The sequence below is a fragment of the Megalopta genalis genome, chromosome 7 (assembly GCF_051020955.1).
Source record: "Megalopta genalis isolate 19385.01 chromosome 7, iyMegGena1_principal, whole genome shotgun sequence".
NCBI lineage: Eukaryota > Metazoa > Arthropoda > Insecta > Hymenoptera > Halictidae > Megalopta > Megalopta genalis.
This window is the reverse complement of record NC_135019.1, coordinates 3,539,463-3,556,178: the sequence shown is the minus strand read 5'-3', so window position 1 is coordinate 3,556,178 and position 16,716 is coordinate 3,539,463. Positions and strand designations below refer to the sequence as shown.

The 16,716-nt window shown below is 36.8% G+C and overlaps 3 protein-coding genes across 10 annotated transcripts; 1 reads left to right on the top strand and 2 right to left on the bottom strand.

Moving 5' to 3' along the window:
• Nucleotides 1–630: 630 nt before the first annotated feature.
• On the top strand, nucleotides 631–3,352 carry ERp60 (disulfide-isomerase A3). The gene is made up of 5 exons (XM_033485436.2): nucleotides 631–936; nucleotides 1,295–1,526; nucleotides 1,598–1,806; nucleotides 1,879–1,995; nucleotides 2,070–3,352. The coding sequence occupies exons 1-5, from the start codon at nucleotides 791–793 to the stop codon at nucleotides 2,842–2,844; spliced, it is 1,479 nt and encodes a 492-aa protein (XP_033341327.2). The 5' UTR covers nucleotides 631–790; the 3' UTR covers nucleotides 2,845–3,352.
• A 223-nt stretch (nucleotides 3,353–3,575) lies between these two features.
• On the bottom strand, nucleotides 3,576–12,983 carry Rho1 (ras-like GTP-binding protein Rho1). 7 transcript variants are annotated; one of them, XM_033485441.2, is made up of 5 exons: nucleotides 12,814–12,983; nucleotides 8,736–8,818; nucleotides 7,368–7,528; nucleotides 6,896–7,279; nucleotides 3,576–6,627 (listed from the first exon to the last, which is right to left on the bottom strand). In XM_033485441.2, the coding sequence occupies exons 2-5, from the start codon at nucleotides 8,791–8,793 to the stop codon at nucleotides 6,589–6,591; spliced, it is 642 nt and encodes a 213-aa protein (XP_033341332.1). In that variant the 5' UTR covers nucleotides 8,794–8,818; nucleotides 12,814–12,983; the 3' UTR covers nucleotides 3,576–6,588. The 7 variants fall into 7 exon arrangements, with proteins under 7 accessions (XP_033341332.1, XP_033341333.1, XP_033341330.1 ...); XM_033485442.2 differs by lacking the exon at nucleotides 12,814–12,983 and adding an exon at nucleotides 11,323–11,429; XM_033485439.2 differs by lacking the exon at nucleotides 12,814–12,983 and adding an exon at nucleotides 10,977–11,322.
• Nucleotides 12,984–13,223: 240 nt separating this feature from the next.
• On the bottom strand, nucleotides 13,224–15,833 carry LOC117229177 (small glutamine-rich tetratricopeptide repeat-containing protein alpha). 2 transcript variants are annotated; one of them, XM_033485438.2, is made up of 4 exons: nucleotides 15,676–15,833; nucleotides 14,553–14,899; nucleotides 14,087–14,434; nucleotides 13,224–14,021 (listed from the first exon to the last, which is right to left on the bottom strand). In XM_033485438.2, exons 2-4 carry the CDS (start codon nucleotides 14,870–14,872, stop codon nucleotides 13,937–13,939), a joined length of 753 nt encoding a protein of 250 aa, XP_033341329.1. In that variant the 5' UTR covers nucleotides 14,873–14,899; nucleotides 15,676–15,833; the 3' UTR covers nucleotides 13,224–13,936. The 2 variants fall into 2 exon arrangements, with proteins under 2 accessions (XP_033341329.1, XP_033341328.1); XM_033485437.2 differs by having other exon boundaries at nucleotides 13,224–14,014.
• Nucleotides 15,834–16,716: the final 883 nt, after the last annotated feature.

Sequence of the window (16,716 nt, the reverse complement as noted above, 5' to 3'; positions counted from 1 at the left end):
ACAACTTGTGTACTTGTTGAACTATTGTCGCATAAAAAGCGGACACGGTCGCGGTAACAAATAAAACTATAAATGCGATAAGAGATACATATCGCGCCATCTACAGCGAAACTGTTAAGCATGTCGGTTATTTTCAGTTCCTCGAACTTATTACAGAGGGCATCACAACTATTTGAAACGGCGAGAATAAAGTCCACCGGAACAGGTCTTGTACCAAAAGTACACGCAACCGTTGCACGCGTAAAGTCTCTTATATCTTCCCCCACTAGAATCAAAAGCAACAAAATGTAGCTTTTTATCGCTTGCTCGTCCTCGTCTGGAACCTTGTCTTCTATTTTCTGTACGGAGTGTACTTGAAACTGTTAATCGTCCGATTATGTTTAATCTGGTTTAATAGATAAACAGTCATCGTAACTGTGCAGATTAAATTGAAACACTTTGATGTTTCCTATTCGATGTTCGCAGGTACATGGATAAAAATATTGATATGAATTCACAGAATAAAATAAAAAAAATGTTCAACGGAATGTAGCAAGAATTGGTCGCCGATTTTAGGAACACCCTATACGCTACGTGGCGTTTCAAGGATACGAACGCATACACACACGTATCTGGAAAGGAACAGCCAATCAGGAGGCGACAGCACTGCGCGGGGCACCTTGCACCGCTAGCCGCTCTAACTAACTTCTTGTGAAAGCCACGTCTTAAAACTTAGACGGACAGTGTGTCTCCGGAGGAAAGATCTGAACCTGAAGCTGATTCCGTTTAACAAGCTGCAGCGTGATCCACGATGCTGTCCAAGTACCTTGGTATTCTTTCCCTGGTTCTGGTCACCGTCCTAGCCGAGGAAAAGGACGTGCTGGAGCTCACCGACGAAACTTTCAGCCATGAATTAGAGCGGCTCGAGAACACGCTTGTTATGTTTTATGCGCCATGGTAAGAAATTTTATGGAAATTCTAAATTCTTCAAGTTATACTTACACACTTGTTTTCGTGGTCGTTTTATCGAATTTGTCATTGTTGAGAAAAACGAGAAGTACCAACGATTTTCAAAGTTCCGGTTGCGATACGAGATGCCGGCTCGCGATGTTAACCCAACGAGACCTTGTTCTTGTTCCTACTTCTATTCATATTTCTCATTTCTGCTTCTATTTGAATTTTTTGTTATATCATATTTTCAAATTTGAACCCAGAGCCAGATGTTTGAAATTCAGATTGTGTACTCTGCATATTGTCCGTTTTGGAAAGCAAAAGTAGATTTTTTACTTTAAATAATTATTTATTAACTCTCAAGGTGCGGTCACTGCAAACGCTTGAAGCCAGAATATGCCAAAGCTGCCGAGATGCTGTTGGGTAACGATCCCTCCATTACTCTTGCAAAAGTAGATTGTACCGAAAGCGGGAAAGAGACTTGTACCAAGCATTCTGTCAGCGGTTATCCAACATTGAAGATCTTCTCCAAAGGAGACTTTGTTAGCGATTACAATGGACCCAGGGAAGCTGCTGGAATTGCTAAGTACATGAAGGTATGTGGAATTAATCTTCTCATGTTTATACGAACCAGCGATCTTGAATACGATTAAATTCGATCCGTTAGGCACAAGTTGGCCCAGCTTCGAAGGAACTAACAGGAGAAGATTGTCTGAAATCATTCTTAGACTCTGACGAAGTTGGTTTCGTTGGTTTCTTCGAGAAGGAAGATTCACCCTTGGCAACGTCTTTCCACACTGTGTCTAAGAAACTTAAAGAAAAAGTCAGATTCGCACACACAACTGCTAAATCACTTATGGAGAAAGAAGGATACAAGTAAATAATTGTATATAAAATTGTCGAGGAAATATTGAATATGAAATGACCGCATATTGCATTGAATTTCAGGAACACTATTGTTCTGTACCGACCAAAGATCCTGCAGAATAAGTTTGAATCGAACACCGTGAAACTCGAGGCTGGCAACTCGATCACCGATGTTCAAGAATTTATTACTAAAAATTAGTATGTTTTAGAATTATCTCTATTACAGAGCTTTTGGAAACTATTTGATACAACGATACGCTTCTGTTTTTCAGCTTTGGCATTGCCGGAGTTCGCACAAGGGACAACGCCGGAGAATTCAAGAATCCTCTGGTAGTCTCTTATTATGCCGTCGACTATGTGAAGAACCCGAAGGGTACCAATTATTGGCGCAACAGGATCATCAAGGTTGCAAAGGACTTCCCCAAACTGAATTTCGCTATTTCATCGAAAGACGACTTCCAGCACGAACTGAACGACTTTGGAATCGACTTTGTGAAGGGTGACAAACCCGTGGTATTGGCTAAAAACGTGAAGAACCAGAAGTTCGTTATGAAAGACGAGTTCTCGGTTGATTCGTTCGAAACGTTTTTGAAAGACCTTGAGGCAGACGCTTTGGAACCTTATTTGAAATCCGAAACTGTACCTGAAGATAACAGCGGGTATGTTAAAGTCGCAGTAGCGAAGAATTTCGATGAAGTTGTCACAAACAACGACAAAGATACGTTGATCGAGTTCTATGCTCCTTGGTGCGGACATTGCAAGAAGTTGGCGCCTGTCTACGATGAGTTGGGTGAAAAACTTGCAGACGAAGACGTTGCGATCGTTAAATTCGATGCTACTGCCAACGACGTCCCGGCGCCTTACGAGGTTGGCGGATTCCCAACGCTCTTCTGGGCGCCGAAGGATGCCAAAGATAAGCCTGTTAAGTACGAGGGTGGAAGAGGACTCGACGATTTCATCAAATACATCGCCAAGCACGCAACTGACGAACTTAAAGGATTTGATCGAAAAGGCAAGCCGATCAAGCCTAAGAACGAGGAATTGTAAATTTTCTTCTCATAACAAATACGTGATATGATTGCTACATTTTTATATATATACAATATAACTCTCAGCAGCATCTGCAATCAGATTTTCCTTGTGAGACTTACGAGTGTGGCGAGAAGAGTGACATTCAATTAAATGTAAGGAATAAGAATGTTTCTAGTTCCAGAGATAGAGGTTTGAGTGATACAGGGAGATGTCCCCTTCTTCCTTTGAATAATGCGTGTCGAGTTCAATTCTACGGAGTATCTGAATGCGAAGTGAAATGTCGTTAGCATAGGGATCATCAATATGTATTAATACGACTTTATAATATTGTATATCGCGTCAAACTATACAGAACTGATTTAGAATTATCATTGCAATGTTTTCCAGATTGAATAGGTTTACATCTAACAGTCGATTCATTCCATTCTCTCGCATTTTGACTACGGTAGGTTCTCGAGTTGATGCATATAATTTTGTTTATACGAAAGAGAAAGAAGGAAGAAATAAAATGTTTTATATGAAACTCGATGCATTGCAACCAATGATATCCCTTCTTAGGACGACGATTGTAATTGTCAAAACTCGCCGGTTATGCAAACATTTAGGAAATGCGTTCTGACAAAAAAAATAAACAAATTTTGTTCGATAAAATTGGTAAGCGAGAGTTTACGATACCTTTAATATGTTACGAGAAAAATTACAATGATTTTCGCTTAGTAAATTCGCCTAATTTAGTAAATTAACAATTTAGAAATTTTGACAAGTAATTTTTATTGTTAATTACAATTTATTATTACAGCAATCGTGGAGTAAATATCTTCTTACATATAAAAGCTAATTAATTAGAGAACAATTTGCCAGAATCCTACGAAATTCACGTTCGAATTCATTTCTCGTGATAATTATAAAAAAGTAACGGTTCTCACTTCGATATTGAAGAAAACGCTACGTGTGTGAATCGTCAAGTTCTCGTTCTCGGAAGTATTTCAACTTCTTAAGTTAGCTGCACGACAAGCTATATTATACAAACTAATTGTACGGGGACTTTACGGGATTGTGGAGACTTCGAAGACAACGGTTTTCTTTTCTTTTCTTTTCTCTTGTTCGGTTCGTACCTCGTGTAACATCTTCAACATTCAAAACCAACAAAACAGGTAATACGCTCGCTAAGTATAACATATATATAATATATATATGTATGCACGTGTATTGCTCGCGACATTGTATCGTGAACAACCGAGAATCAAAGTAATTCATACTTTTATTGCTCTTGCATACCCACCGCAAAGAAATGCTGGAAAACAAAAATTGTACGAGCCACTTCGTTGAGGCATATTACATCTTTCTATCCCATATACGAACATTTATACATATACAATTATAAATCCCATATGGACCAGTACGGACGATCGAAATAAGAAAAAAGATAACATTCTTATCTCTTATTTGTGTTTGTCGCGCATAAATCACTGCCATTTCGACTTTCATCAAACATAAAGAACTTCAATAAAACGTTTACGCTTATCTCGAAAGCTTTGTGCATTTATCGACGCTTAGTCTCTGTTATAAAAAGTATCAGTAGCTATTGTTTGAGCTCTAGTCGCGTGACAGTATATTACCTTTTTAAAAAATCAGTCCCACGAACGCTTTTTTTCTTTCTGACAAAGATCAAAACTTTGATAGAGAATAAATTATGTCTCGACGAGACCGGCGATCCCATAACGTTTCATTGTATAAAAAGTTATGGTAGAGTAGTTTATACAAATTTTTCAGGATTTATTTTGCTCGAAATCACAATCGCGTTTATTACACCATAAGAGAAATGGTCCATAAAGGATTCACTGATACAGTTTCAATTAACAGTACAGATCTAGAAATTATTATAAGAGAACATTTCGCAAACTCTGCAACGGATCTTCCTATTAAAGATTAAAAATTTCTAATCCTTTACCAGCCATCTTCTGATCACTCGAACGCGTACAATAAATTTGATTTGAACGCTATATAAACAAGTCTTGCTCACCGTTTTAACACAACGAAGTTTAATGCATCGAAAAGTTGATCAATGTCGATCGTGTTCCTTCGATCCATCCGTTGATCCACGATGAACAAGATGATCTTCACCGTTGCAAAGCTTTTGACTGCAGCTTCACGAAGGTGTCTGTTTAAAAGCGTAATTTAACGGTAGTACTGCTAACTGTTTTAAAAAGAAAACGTTTGTTGAACACAATTCCACAGTCATTCTTTGAATCAATGGCCAGGACTGCATTGCAGCCGTAAATTCAGTAGTTTTTGCAAAAAGCAACGACCTTATGAACCTTACAGATTAATTGTTATAGAAGACTTGTAAATTTGAAAGCGTATAAAACAGTATGTATCCACATCAACGAAAGAGAGAAACGAAAGAACAAGAAATAAAAGGAAGGAAAGTACAGGATAACTTAACAGGCTCGATGATCAATGCTTTACAAGGTAACTTCTTGAAATTGGTAAATCAATCGATAGTTTTCTTCTCCTTAAAGAACATATTTCTTTCGATCAAAAAATGGTTTTGGAAAGCAATTGTCGTGTACGTTGCGCAACGTTGCTGTAAGAGCCAACGTTTTCTGTGAAATATATCTTTGCTCTAAGTTAATAGAGTTGTTCAGAAATATTTCTCAATTATAAATTAAGCAAGACGGATCAATTCAATCGAATATGTCGCGTAACAAACAAATCGGAACATTGTTTGTATATGCTTGATTGGACACAAGGGATGTGTTGTCGAAATACATAAATATAATAGAGCCGCTGTATAATCCGTAATGTTAGTGTCATCGTATTACAATATAATAATAATTAATAATAATAATAATAATAATAATTAATAATAATAATACATTTAGCCTAGATGGTATTCGTATAGATCAAAATGATCCGCTGGTCTACTTACGCAATTTTATAATTGTAATATAATGTTTGTTACTTTTTTTGTTTGCTTGTTTAAGAAATATCGATAATGCCATAGTTCAGTAAAATAGTGACGTAACAATTGGAATTCTTAACGATCTGTTTTTAATTCTTACATTGCTTTCTATGACTTTGCATTGCATATTATGTTTCTACTCTCCCCGTTTCGCTCTTTTTCTCGCTCGTGCGCTCTCTTTTTCTCACACATACACACGCACACACTCTCTCTCTCTCTCTCTCTTTAACTTTGTTACGAATTCCCCCAACTCCGTCGTCCTTTTCTTTCACGTATCTTTTTTTTATTACCAAAAATAAACAGCCACTACGATTAAAAAAAAATGTAGAATGCATATAATAGTAATGAGAGATACTAATAATAATAGTAATAATTGATAGAATGATATAGATAATTATGTACCGTAAATGTAAATAGTTGGTATGACAATTGTTTAATTGTTTAAACTCGAAGCACAATTCATTACCATTTAAAAAATACAATCAAGTAGTCATTACAATATACATTATGATTTTTTCATATATATAGCACATATACTTGTATTGAATTTAGTCAATGTTTTTTTTAAGTCTCCGGTTTTATCAATGACAGTTCTTTATATTGCGGGCGCATTTTGTGGTTGTTTTTCGTTTTTTTTTCTGCATAGATTTGTTTTATTGTGTAAAATAATTAAAGATAAGTTGTTATTATATTATGGTTTCCGCTGGGGGGCTCCGGCATAACAACTAGCTCCATTGCAGCTAGCTCCGCAATTCCATTATTTTGCCCGTTACCGGGTACACTTGGCATTTTACTTAAAGAAGCCAACATCTTCCCTTCTTCTTCTTCTTTACCTAAAAATTAGAATACCAATTACAGTAATATTCTTGTGGCATGAACATCTAACTTTATGAAATTATACTGTTCATATGTTAACGCTGTTATAATGTTACCATTTTTTCTGATTTGTAACTTTGAGTTTTCGAGGAAGAGTATACAACATGCGTACTACTGTGCAAGTTAGCAATTGCATACGTGAGTAAAAAAGATTCAACCAAAATTACATATCAAATATGCGTTGAACAGTTTCATGAAACATATCTGAACTTCGGGGATACTAACTTGTAGCGCAGCTCGAGTTGCCGTTTCAAATACTTCCCTAATACCTTCCTTACTTTTAGCAGAACATTCAAGATAAGCGAAAGCATTAATTTTTTCGGCCATAGCTCTACCCTCCTCGGGCTTTACTGGTTCTTGTTTCATCTTGCTAAGCTCCTTGATGGTGTTAGGATCGTTGCGCAAGTCTTTTTTGTTTCCAACAAGTATGATGGGCACATTCGGGCAAAAGTGCTTCACCTCTGGTGTCCACTTCTCGGGAATGTTTTCCAGGGAATCGGGACTATCGATGGAAAAGCACATTAGGATTACGTCTGTGTCAGGATACGACAGCGGACGCAACCTATCATAATCTTCTTGTCCAGCTGTGTCCCATAGAGCCAGCTCCACCTATTGTTATAAATAACGTTTTATATAGTATATTGTATGGTGCATAAACAGTTACAAGAATCACAAAGTAACTCTTCCAAAGACTCACCTGTTTCCCGTCGACTTCAATGTCTGCGACATAGTTTTCGAATACCGTGGGTACATATACTTCAGGAAACTGGTCTTTGCTGAAGACTATGAGTAAACAAGTTTTACCACAGGCACCATCACCCACAATAACCAATTTCTTCCTAATGGCTGCCATGAATTCTAAAATGAAAATCATTATGCATTTATTTACTATAGCTCCATTATAATTCCACTTGATAAGAGTATATGTCCTTATGCACATAAATCTCTTTCAATGATTATCTATTAATAAAAAAGCAAGTAATACACAAAGGTTACATACCAGTAACAAATTTTCATTTAGAGAACTCGTGAATCTTAAGAAACGGCTGATGATTGCGCGAATGAAATATCTATAAACCTAATAACTTACCTATACTCGAATAGCGATATAATTCTTTAGAATATACTCTTTTAAAGTGTATTTATTCTAACACTATAATCTTTGCCAGTGATGTCTAATATGCGCTGAGAGAATTCTCAACTTTATGTACAGGTGAAACAGTAAAAATGTGCACTAATAAATTCTAGCGCTTGTTCCTAAAAATGCACGTACATAAACATGTGTCTATATATGCATATATTCTTAAGTTGTAGATAATCCAAGTAATAACAGATTCTGAACTGATCTTTGAGCTTCAGAACTATCAAAGTTCTAATAGTAATGAATCTAAATCAAATGAAAGAACATCTTTTGGAAACTCCACCAAAAAATAAACTAAGGACATGCAGCAAGTGACCATGTAATACACGTAAGGTAATCACAACTTAATGGGAAATGCAAGAAGTGCCGAGAGCAGGGGATTAATGTAACTGTTAAAAAGAAGATACATCTCCTATAGCCTGAAAAGGCACAAACAAGTGAAAAAGCAATTTTCAATGGATAAATCCAAGAGCATATACAGAGATACAAAAGAAATAGTGAAAGAGATTGAGAGAAAAAAAGCATTCTTCAGGATAGAGTTAGGAAGAAGTCAGGGTAATCCTTCAAAATTGTTTGCATTAGATTTGCTTTTTGACAAATTCTAGAAACAACGACTCGGATTCAAACCTCGTAGGGTATAGAATTTCTTCCCTAAAAAGTGTTGTAATTATTGATTTTTTTAACTCACTAAATTGGTATTAGCATTACATATGTGTACAATAGCCATACACTCCTTAAAGCCCTCCATTGATTTAAATTTACATTGCTAGAAAATTGTTTCTAATCTCATTACTGCCAGCTGCTACTTGTATGTGGGTATTGTAGGTAAGATTTTGTTGTTTCTATTCTGTTGTCTACTTCAAATGCTATTTAGAAAGCAACCTACGAGGGCTGAAGATTTAAAGGATATTGACTGGGTCGTACCTGATCCAGGGTACCCCGTATCGTCTGGACCGAGGCATCGGCCCGCATTGCATCCCATGTTTTTAGTCTTTCTTTCAGCGTCTCTGTTTTAAGTGGACATTTTATATGTTAGAATGGATAGGAGGCTGCGAGATAATTGCACGTACTACACAAACATCATAATTGTCAATATGTATGCATATAGATCTCTTTCTTTTTATCATAGCTATATACTTGTAAATATCTGTAAAAGTATTAAATAAAATCTATGATGATTTAATGCATGACGCATATGTAATCTATCAATTCTTAACTCTTTCCTTCGGATACATTGAAAATGTGTATACTACAAGGCATTGAGCTTGTCATTGCCTATACATAATGTAAATGTAACGTTATCATAGTCAATATCACTGTGTACACATTTAAATTAAATTGTATGTAAAATGGAATGCACAAGGTAGGGCCTACACAACAATTACTTAAACAACTTGTTACTAACAATTGGAGCTCTTAGTATCCAAGTATTCGAGTGGCTACTCAATTATTCTTTCTTGCCCAAATTATGTAATTTATGCCTTTGATCCCTAATACGAAGGCTCATAGTATTATGAATGCAGAGAGTTGTACATAAATTAATTTGATTTATATTGTGAAACGCACCAAGTAAGACTATACCTTATGCCTTAGAACAAAAACTAAATGTGATTTCAAAGAACATGCATGAATATATCTTATCTTGTATAAAACATGCACTATCCAAAGTTATATGAACTCATTAAAAATAATATTTGGGAAGCATAAATAAGTGTAATAGGCAGAACATTCGCATGGTGTAACAATAAGATGCTTCATGAAATCTTTCAATTATTTAGTAGCAATCAATAAATAATCATATATATATATATATATATATATATATATATATATATATATAAAAATGTGTCTATACATAAATGTAAATATATATATATATATGTACTTATATTAAGAAAGTTGTGTAAGATATCTTAACATATTACTAACATTAATATGTTTCAAGTACGAAGCTTTAATCTGTCAAATTCCCTTCATAAAACATATTTAGTTTGAAATATGTTCAAAATAGTATCAGGTATTTTTGATGTTCATATTTTTACAGATTATAGTTGATAGTATACATAAAAAAATAAAAAGGATTACTTCTAGCTGAGAAACATCCAACGATATAAGCGTAAAAGTTTCTTTCCCACAAACCATTTAGGAAGAGTATTTTGTGCGAGCCAAGTTAAAAGCGCTTAGTAAAATTCTTCTCAAAAGCAAAGATCTTAGCGTAAAGTATGGTCTATTTTGCAGAAGCGATGCAAACGAATAAAAGACTTGTATGTGTCAGTTAAGTGAGAAAAAGGGTTATGTGTTGTTATCATCATGGTAACACAATCTAGTCAATTTTTGGACTATCGTGGAATTGACCACTGCAAACAGTGCAAGCTGCATGGAGAGGTGCAGCATTCGTGTGGACCTCTCTAAGAATTGAAACCTTCGATTGGAACGTTTAAATTGCCATCTGCCAGATGTAGCAATTATTTATAGTAGCATATACCGTTCCAAAGTACATTCGAAATACAGTAGGATTTCGTACAACGCGATCTAAAAATTGCTGCTGCACCCGTACAAAGCGGTCGTAAAATTGCTGAAAAAGTATCTAACACTGTGTACGCTCTTCGTCGTCAATTTTTAATCGGGTTGTACGGGGTCTCCTACAGCGGATAAAAAGGTCGTTTGTTCGAAGGAAATCGACGTGCGTTTGTTTAGCATCTCCGTTACGGAACGAAACGGAAATTCCGATGAAATCATTCCGAAGGTGAGGAAACGTAAGTGCGAACAACAGAGAGCAATAAGTGGAGCACTCACTCTCCGAAAGGCGAAGAGCAACGCGGGCTTATATCGTGTCAAAAGAACGTACCGACCTTTTGTTTATCGGAGATACGAGACGTCGGTCGACGATGGGGTGGAAATCAATGACGCCGATACAGAGACAGGAATGTCAAGTCAGAACCCGCGACACACTTCTTTGCTCAAGTTTCCACAGGAGAGGCCCGGAGAGCTTTTTGCCGAATTTTGCACAGCCGGAAGTGCATTGCCGCGTAACGGGGTAAGAGGGCGGGGAAAGGGCGGTGAGAGGGGGTGGGGGGGTACGGACGAGAGGGGGAGGCTGGGGGCGCTAGGGGTGCGACAGGACAGCGACGCAAGGGTCTAGTGCCTGGTGGACGATTTACTTACTGATCTAAAAACCAGCTCGAGTATTCGAAGCTGATACCGGGCTACTCCAAAATCACCGATCGAATTCAGCCCCGAGCGAACAGCGCGTAGGCTTCTATGCTAACTGAAACGGTGGTCGTACGAAGATGCCGTGGATTCGTAACGCATGGCACTCCCTCGGCCCTCTCTCTATATCACGGGAGGAGGAGAGGCCTTTTTTTCCCTCCTTGTGACAGACACACACAATATTCCCGGTCGCGGCGTTAACGAACCGATCACGGGGCACCTATCGAACACCCGGGCACACAGCACAGCACACTCTCGCACCGCTCCAATCAGTATTACTTAAGAAATAATTGCGTATTACCTGAAATGTTAAGCGACAGAAAGTCAAGAAAATGGCTGCCCTCGATGGCCACACCTCAATCTGTTGAGTGTGCGGCAATCGAGCAGCGAGGGGGGCACTACGCTCAGGACCGTGCCTACGGATCCGTGGACCATCACGCACGCCTACAAGATGCCTCGAATTCCCGAGAATTGCCTCGGCCGAGGTTCACGGTTCGTTATCAGTCGTATTTCACGACTATTAATACTCGATGATCAATTGCGCAAATTACGATAGATTTTTGCGCCGTACTTGCATTGTCCGCATATAAAATTGCTGACAAAGAATTCTATATTCAATTTCATTTTTGGGACATATAGAATCTTTCCGAACAAAGAAATTTAATAATAAAAAACTGACAACACAGATTTCCTCTAATCATTTGACCATAATAAATGTAAATTTATTGTTAAAAAGATTTTTGATGGTAATTTAAAATTTGTTCTATTCGCATTGATATAAAAATAATTCATTTGTCCGCATAGTCGCGTCTCTCAATTCGAATTCGAGTTGCTGCAACTATCGTATTATATACATACGCACATATTTTGAATACATATGTACGTATTCATAGGCAGTATTTCAGAAGAAAGACAAGAATATTTAGTTGGTATTAACAATATATCGACAAAATCGATCATTAATATCTGCGAAAGTATGATCGAAACGTGTTCCTTTTCCAGTCATCGATATAAATACGATTCCTGCGACGCGACTGTTTTTCTTTGAAGACAAAAAAATAGTTAATGTTGACACCGTCGAATGATACGTTCCTGGTTGGTACTCCGAAACCAGCGAATCATGCGCCACCCGCGCACGTCATGAACCTGTGGAGGGACTTTGCGCACGCATCATGCTTCTCGGGTGTACATGTATTTGTGGGTGGAAGATGGAAAGGGTTGGAAAATATGTAAATAATAATGCTGCATCGCGTTCCAGGATACGTGAAAATCACGACACTGAAACGACGTGAAACAAACAAGGACGAGCTTCGAATTGTTTTAGTTCTATGGTTTAAGAAAAAAATTCAAATTTTTTTCACGATGCGTCATAATTATCGCATTTTAGATAAAAGAAATTATCTGTTGCTTCGAGAGGAGGACAGGGAGGAAAGCTAAGAGAGAGAGAGAGAGAGAGAGAGAGAGAGAGAGAGAGAGAGAGACGAGAGAAAGAGAGAAGATCGAAACACGATGCATCGTAACTGTAGTTAACGCGTTATTTATAATACTACATACATTCGCGCGACCGATGATCGGTATAGCTAACCAATACTTCTGAATATAGATACAAACAATGCAAACATAGTTGAAAAATTAAATTTAGTTAGCCGAAAGAAAAGCATAATAAGGCCCTTTATGATGCAAATTCGACGAATTTGTTCGTGATTTACAAGTACACTTGTAACAAGAAAAGCCTAATATGTTCAGGAAAATTTAGGGACAGCGAACTACGATATGATGGAGAGAGACTTACCGGCTAAGAATGGTTAACCGACGGCGAAACTCATTTACAAAATAGAACGATATACATACAGTGTTCGCGATCACCCGTAAATACGTATTTATGTACACGTACACCGAAAACAAATTAGACCACGAAATATAAAAATGGCTTGTGTATTTACACGCGGGCTTTGTTCAGTGCCAAATAAGAATGATGTCACTGGATGACGCATGCAGAATTAGCGTACGCGTGCTACCAGTTTAAAAGGATACAAGTGGCGTGAAATTTGAATTTCCATGTTACTTCGAGCCGTTCGATCTTATTGGCCCTTAAATGGATTACCGATCGCCGTTGTGTGTAGCTGCATTTTTTAAATTTATTTGGAAAACTCACGTTGGGTTTAAAACGAATGTTTTGGTATAAAGAACGAACAAAGATGATAATTCTTTATATTCACTTTTTTTTCAACTTTAAGGAAAACAGTGCTGTATTCCATAATGTATAGATAAAATTATATTTTTAGATTTAGACAATTATAAAAATGTCACATGAACTGTAAATGTTTTGGAAAGAATGATTCGATTCGTCGTATATTTAGTACGTTTTTATAAATGTACAAATATTACGGAAGAATATTATTTCGTAAATTTTTCAATGTGTCTTCTTGATTGGCATACATTTCTTTTATCGGTTCCAAATAACGAAACGATGTACATGTAGCGATAGCATGATGAAGATTGATATTAATGTATTTTTACTTTTTAATTCTTTTGACTATGCGATTTTTCATCATACTAAAAATGACTGTTAAAGGAAACAGTGATAACAATATCTATATCGTAACGTGATACAAATGAGCAGTAATTAAAATACATATTTAACGACACGTTGTACAGCATAAACAGTAATAGCAATTCATATGCCCTTAGAGAGCCATCCTATCCAGAAAATATTCATTCCTTTTTTACCGTTATCGCCGAATGTTTTGCATATAATACCACCTCGGTACATATCTAAAAGACAAGTCGTTCGGATTTATGTAATAGATAAGTTAAAGAAAAATTTTTATAGTATATATTCATATGAATATCGCCTTAAACAGTTAGCCTCGCAGTTATCTTAATTCTGTTGTGATGGTTCAGGATTACTCGGATTATTTCCCATTTGTCGCATCAATATCTCCAAAAGTTCGGGATCGGAATCTTGTATTAGTTGTGCTACTCGTTGACCTCTGAAAACTATTGAAATATAACTGATATTCCGTGAACTATTATACATAGAAAAGTCAGGATTTGATATTTACGCTCTGAGGAAGTCTGGATTAGATAGCGCAATGTCAATCATATCCTCGAAACTGTTAAAACCTCGACTTTGCTCTCGAATTCTTTCTTCAGTCACGTGCAAATTATATTTATAACTTTCGTTATCGGGCTCCATTTCTAGAGCTCTCTTATAACTAATTCCAGCGTCTACAAGTTTATTTAGGCTAGAGTATGCTAATCCTAGTCGTCCATATGCTTTGCTGTAAGTGCGATCAATGGTCAGCGCAGCTTGGCAATCGCTAATCGCTTGTTCATGATTGCCAATTTTACTGTACGCTGCTGCTCGATTGCAGTAATACACAGCATTTGCACCATTCAATTCAATAGCTCTAAACAAAAAATATTTTAATGTTATACATTTCATTAACTCTTCCATTTTGTTATACCAATTACTGGATCTTTAACTAAGTTACTTAAAATTGTATGTATTATATTTAGAATCCATACTTTGTATAGCTGGCGATAGCTTCTTGGTGTTTCTCGGCCTTCATGTAAGCATTTCCTTCATTTTTCAATCTCTCTGCTTCAGCTTTTTCTTCGGGCATAGCCTCCTTAGCTGGCTGAGCTTTCGTGGATTCAACTGTCTTTTTATATACCTCGAGTAAATTAAAATTTGTTGGAACAACAAACCCCTGGACATTATAAGCGCTTTCTAGGCATTGTATGGCTACTTCGAGGCTCTCCCTAGATTCTTCGGTGATGTTTCCGTCCTCCAATTGTTGAGTCAAAAACTCAATAATTGCTGCAGCCAGACCCTTGACAGACATTTTTCAGTTTCCACAGAATCGTTAAATCTAAAATGAAAAGGAATATCAGGCTACGTGTACCTCGACGCGTGACATAACCTCTACGCAATCTCTCGAAAACTAATAATTTTTGTGGAATGACGAAGTATGTAGATTATAGTCGAGGAATAAATATTACAGCGATAACGTCGCTTGTAGCAACAATATCAACGAATGCTATTAACGAATTGTTGAATGTTTTATTATGTCAATTCATTGTTTGCTAACATAACCAACAGAACGTACCGGACAACATAATAGGCGATTAAACGACACGAATTACATTGGAATAAGTGCAAAATAATACTAGATTCTTTTAGCCAATTTTAATCGCTAGAAACACGTCAAATTGTTAATCAACTATGCAGTAGGTTATCCAATTTGACAGATCATGGTGCATTGACGAAGCACATTGTAACCGTGCCGAGATCCAGATTTTTTGGAAAATCTTGTCGAAGAGTCAAGGAGAGCGATAGCGCTTGTCCCAGTTTATAGCGAGAAGAAATAATTATTCAATAAATATGATTGAAAATAATGTGAACTACAAACAAGAGTACTTATATGGTATACATGAACAAAAATAATGATGCGACGAACAAGAATCAGTAAGTTGAATGCGCCGAGTTTGGTAGAATCCAAATACACTGTCAATTGTCCATTGCGGTCAAATGTAGTGTTAGTGGGTCTTTCCGACATGAAATCTAAACAGCGCGATCGCGCTGCATGGGACTCGAACGGTTAAGTCGTCGATTATATGCGGTTCTTCTCTTTTGCATTGTATGTACCTTGAAAACCGAATATGACGTTGCGCAGCAACAACGGGAAATTTCAATATGATTCAATGGCTGCCACTTGCTCGAAAAAGGAAACCTTAGCGCAGGTCTGGACAACTGATTCCTCGCGAGCTCCGGCCCCCACTGCTCCATCCGCTACCCCCCACCACTGTTAATAGAAACAGGGATACAAATAGGGATGCATGACATCGTAAAATATCCCGTAAACAATACGTATTTTGACGATACAAGATTGTCCAGGGGAATTTTCTCCATCCATTCGATGCCGAAACACACGATTTATTATAAACAATATAGAGAAAATTGAATATTTCTTACAGTCGTACATGATTTTTGCCAAGTTAGCATTGAAAAGAATAATAGAAATAATATGATATTCGTAATAAAATGAATGTGTTCGATCTCAAAATGTTCCTACTAATTTTACGCGTCGAGTTCATGTAACAAATCGTCATAATCAAGGGAATTTCTGGATTTTTTCAAAAGTAGCCTCCTGATGGACACAGAGACACTATCACCACGTAGCGGTAAACAATCGAAGTAATCGACTCCTGTCCTGTATGAAAAATGTATCCTGAAATCTGTCAATTTAGCGATTGAAAATGTAGTTTCAGGTTGTAGAAACATTTAGAAGTCTCGTCTGCATCTCTGTCACAGAAAAACAGTTTATTTATCGTTTGAAATAAGGATAACCCGTTTCTCCAACCGGCTAAATATACGATAGTAAGTTTCTCTGTAGTCGTAGCACGTTCGTGGAGAACATGGCGCGCGAATTTAATTTTTTACATTGAATTTAATTTTTTAATTTCTTCTCAGAATTGCCATCTCCAAATTCAAAATTTCGGAACGGTCGTGTCGTCATAGGAGTTAAAAAAATACTCTCGGTCCGCAAAGCCAAACCTTATGATATTAGGGCATACAAAAATAAACGAAGGTGCAGAATTGTTTAGGGGGATCTACTGCATCGTTATTATATTTAATTGATAATTATTATATACTATTATAATTATTATTATATTTAATATTATATTT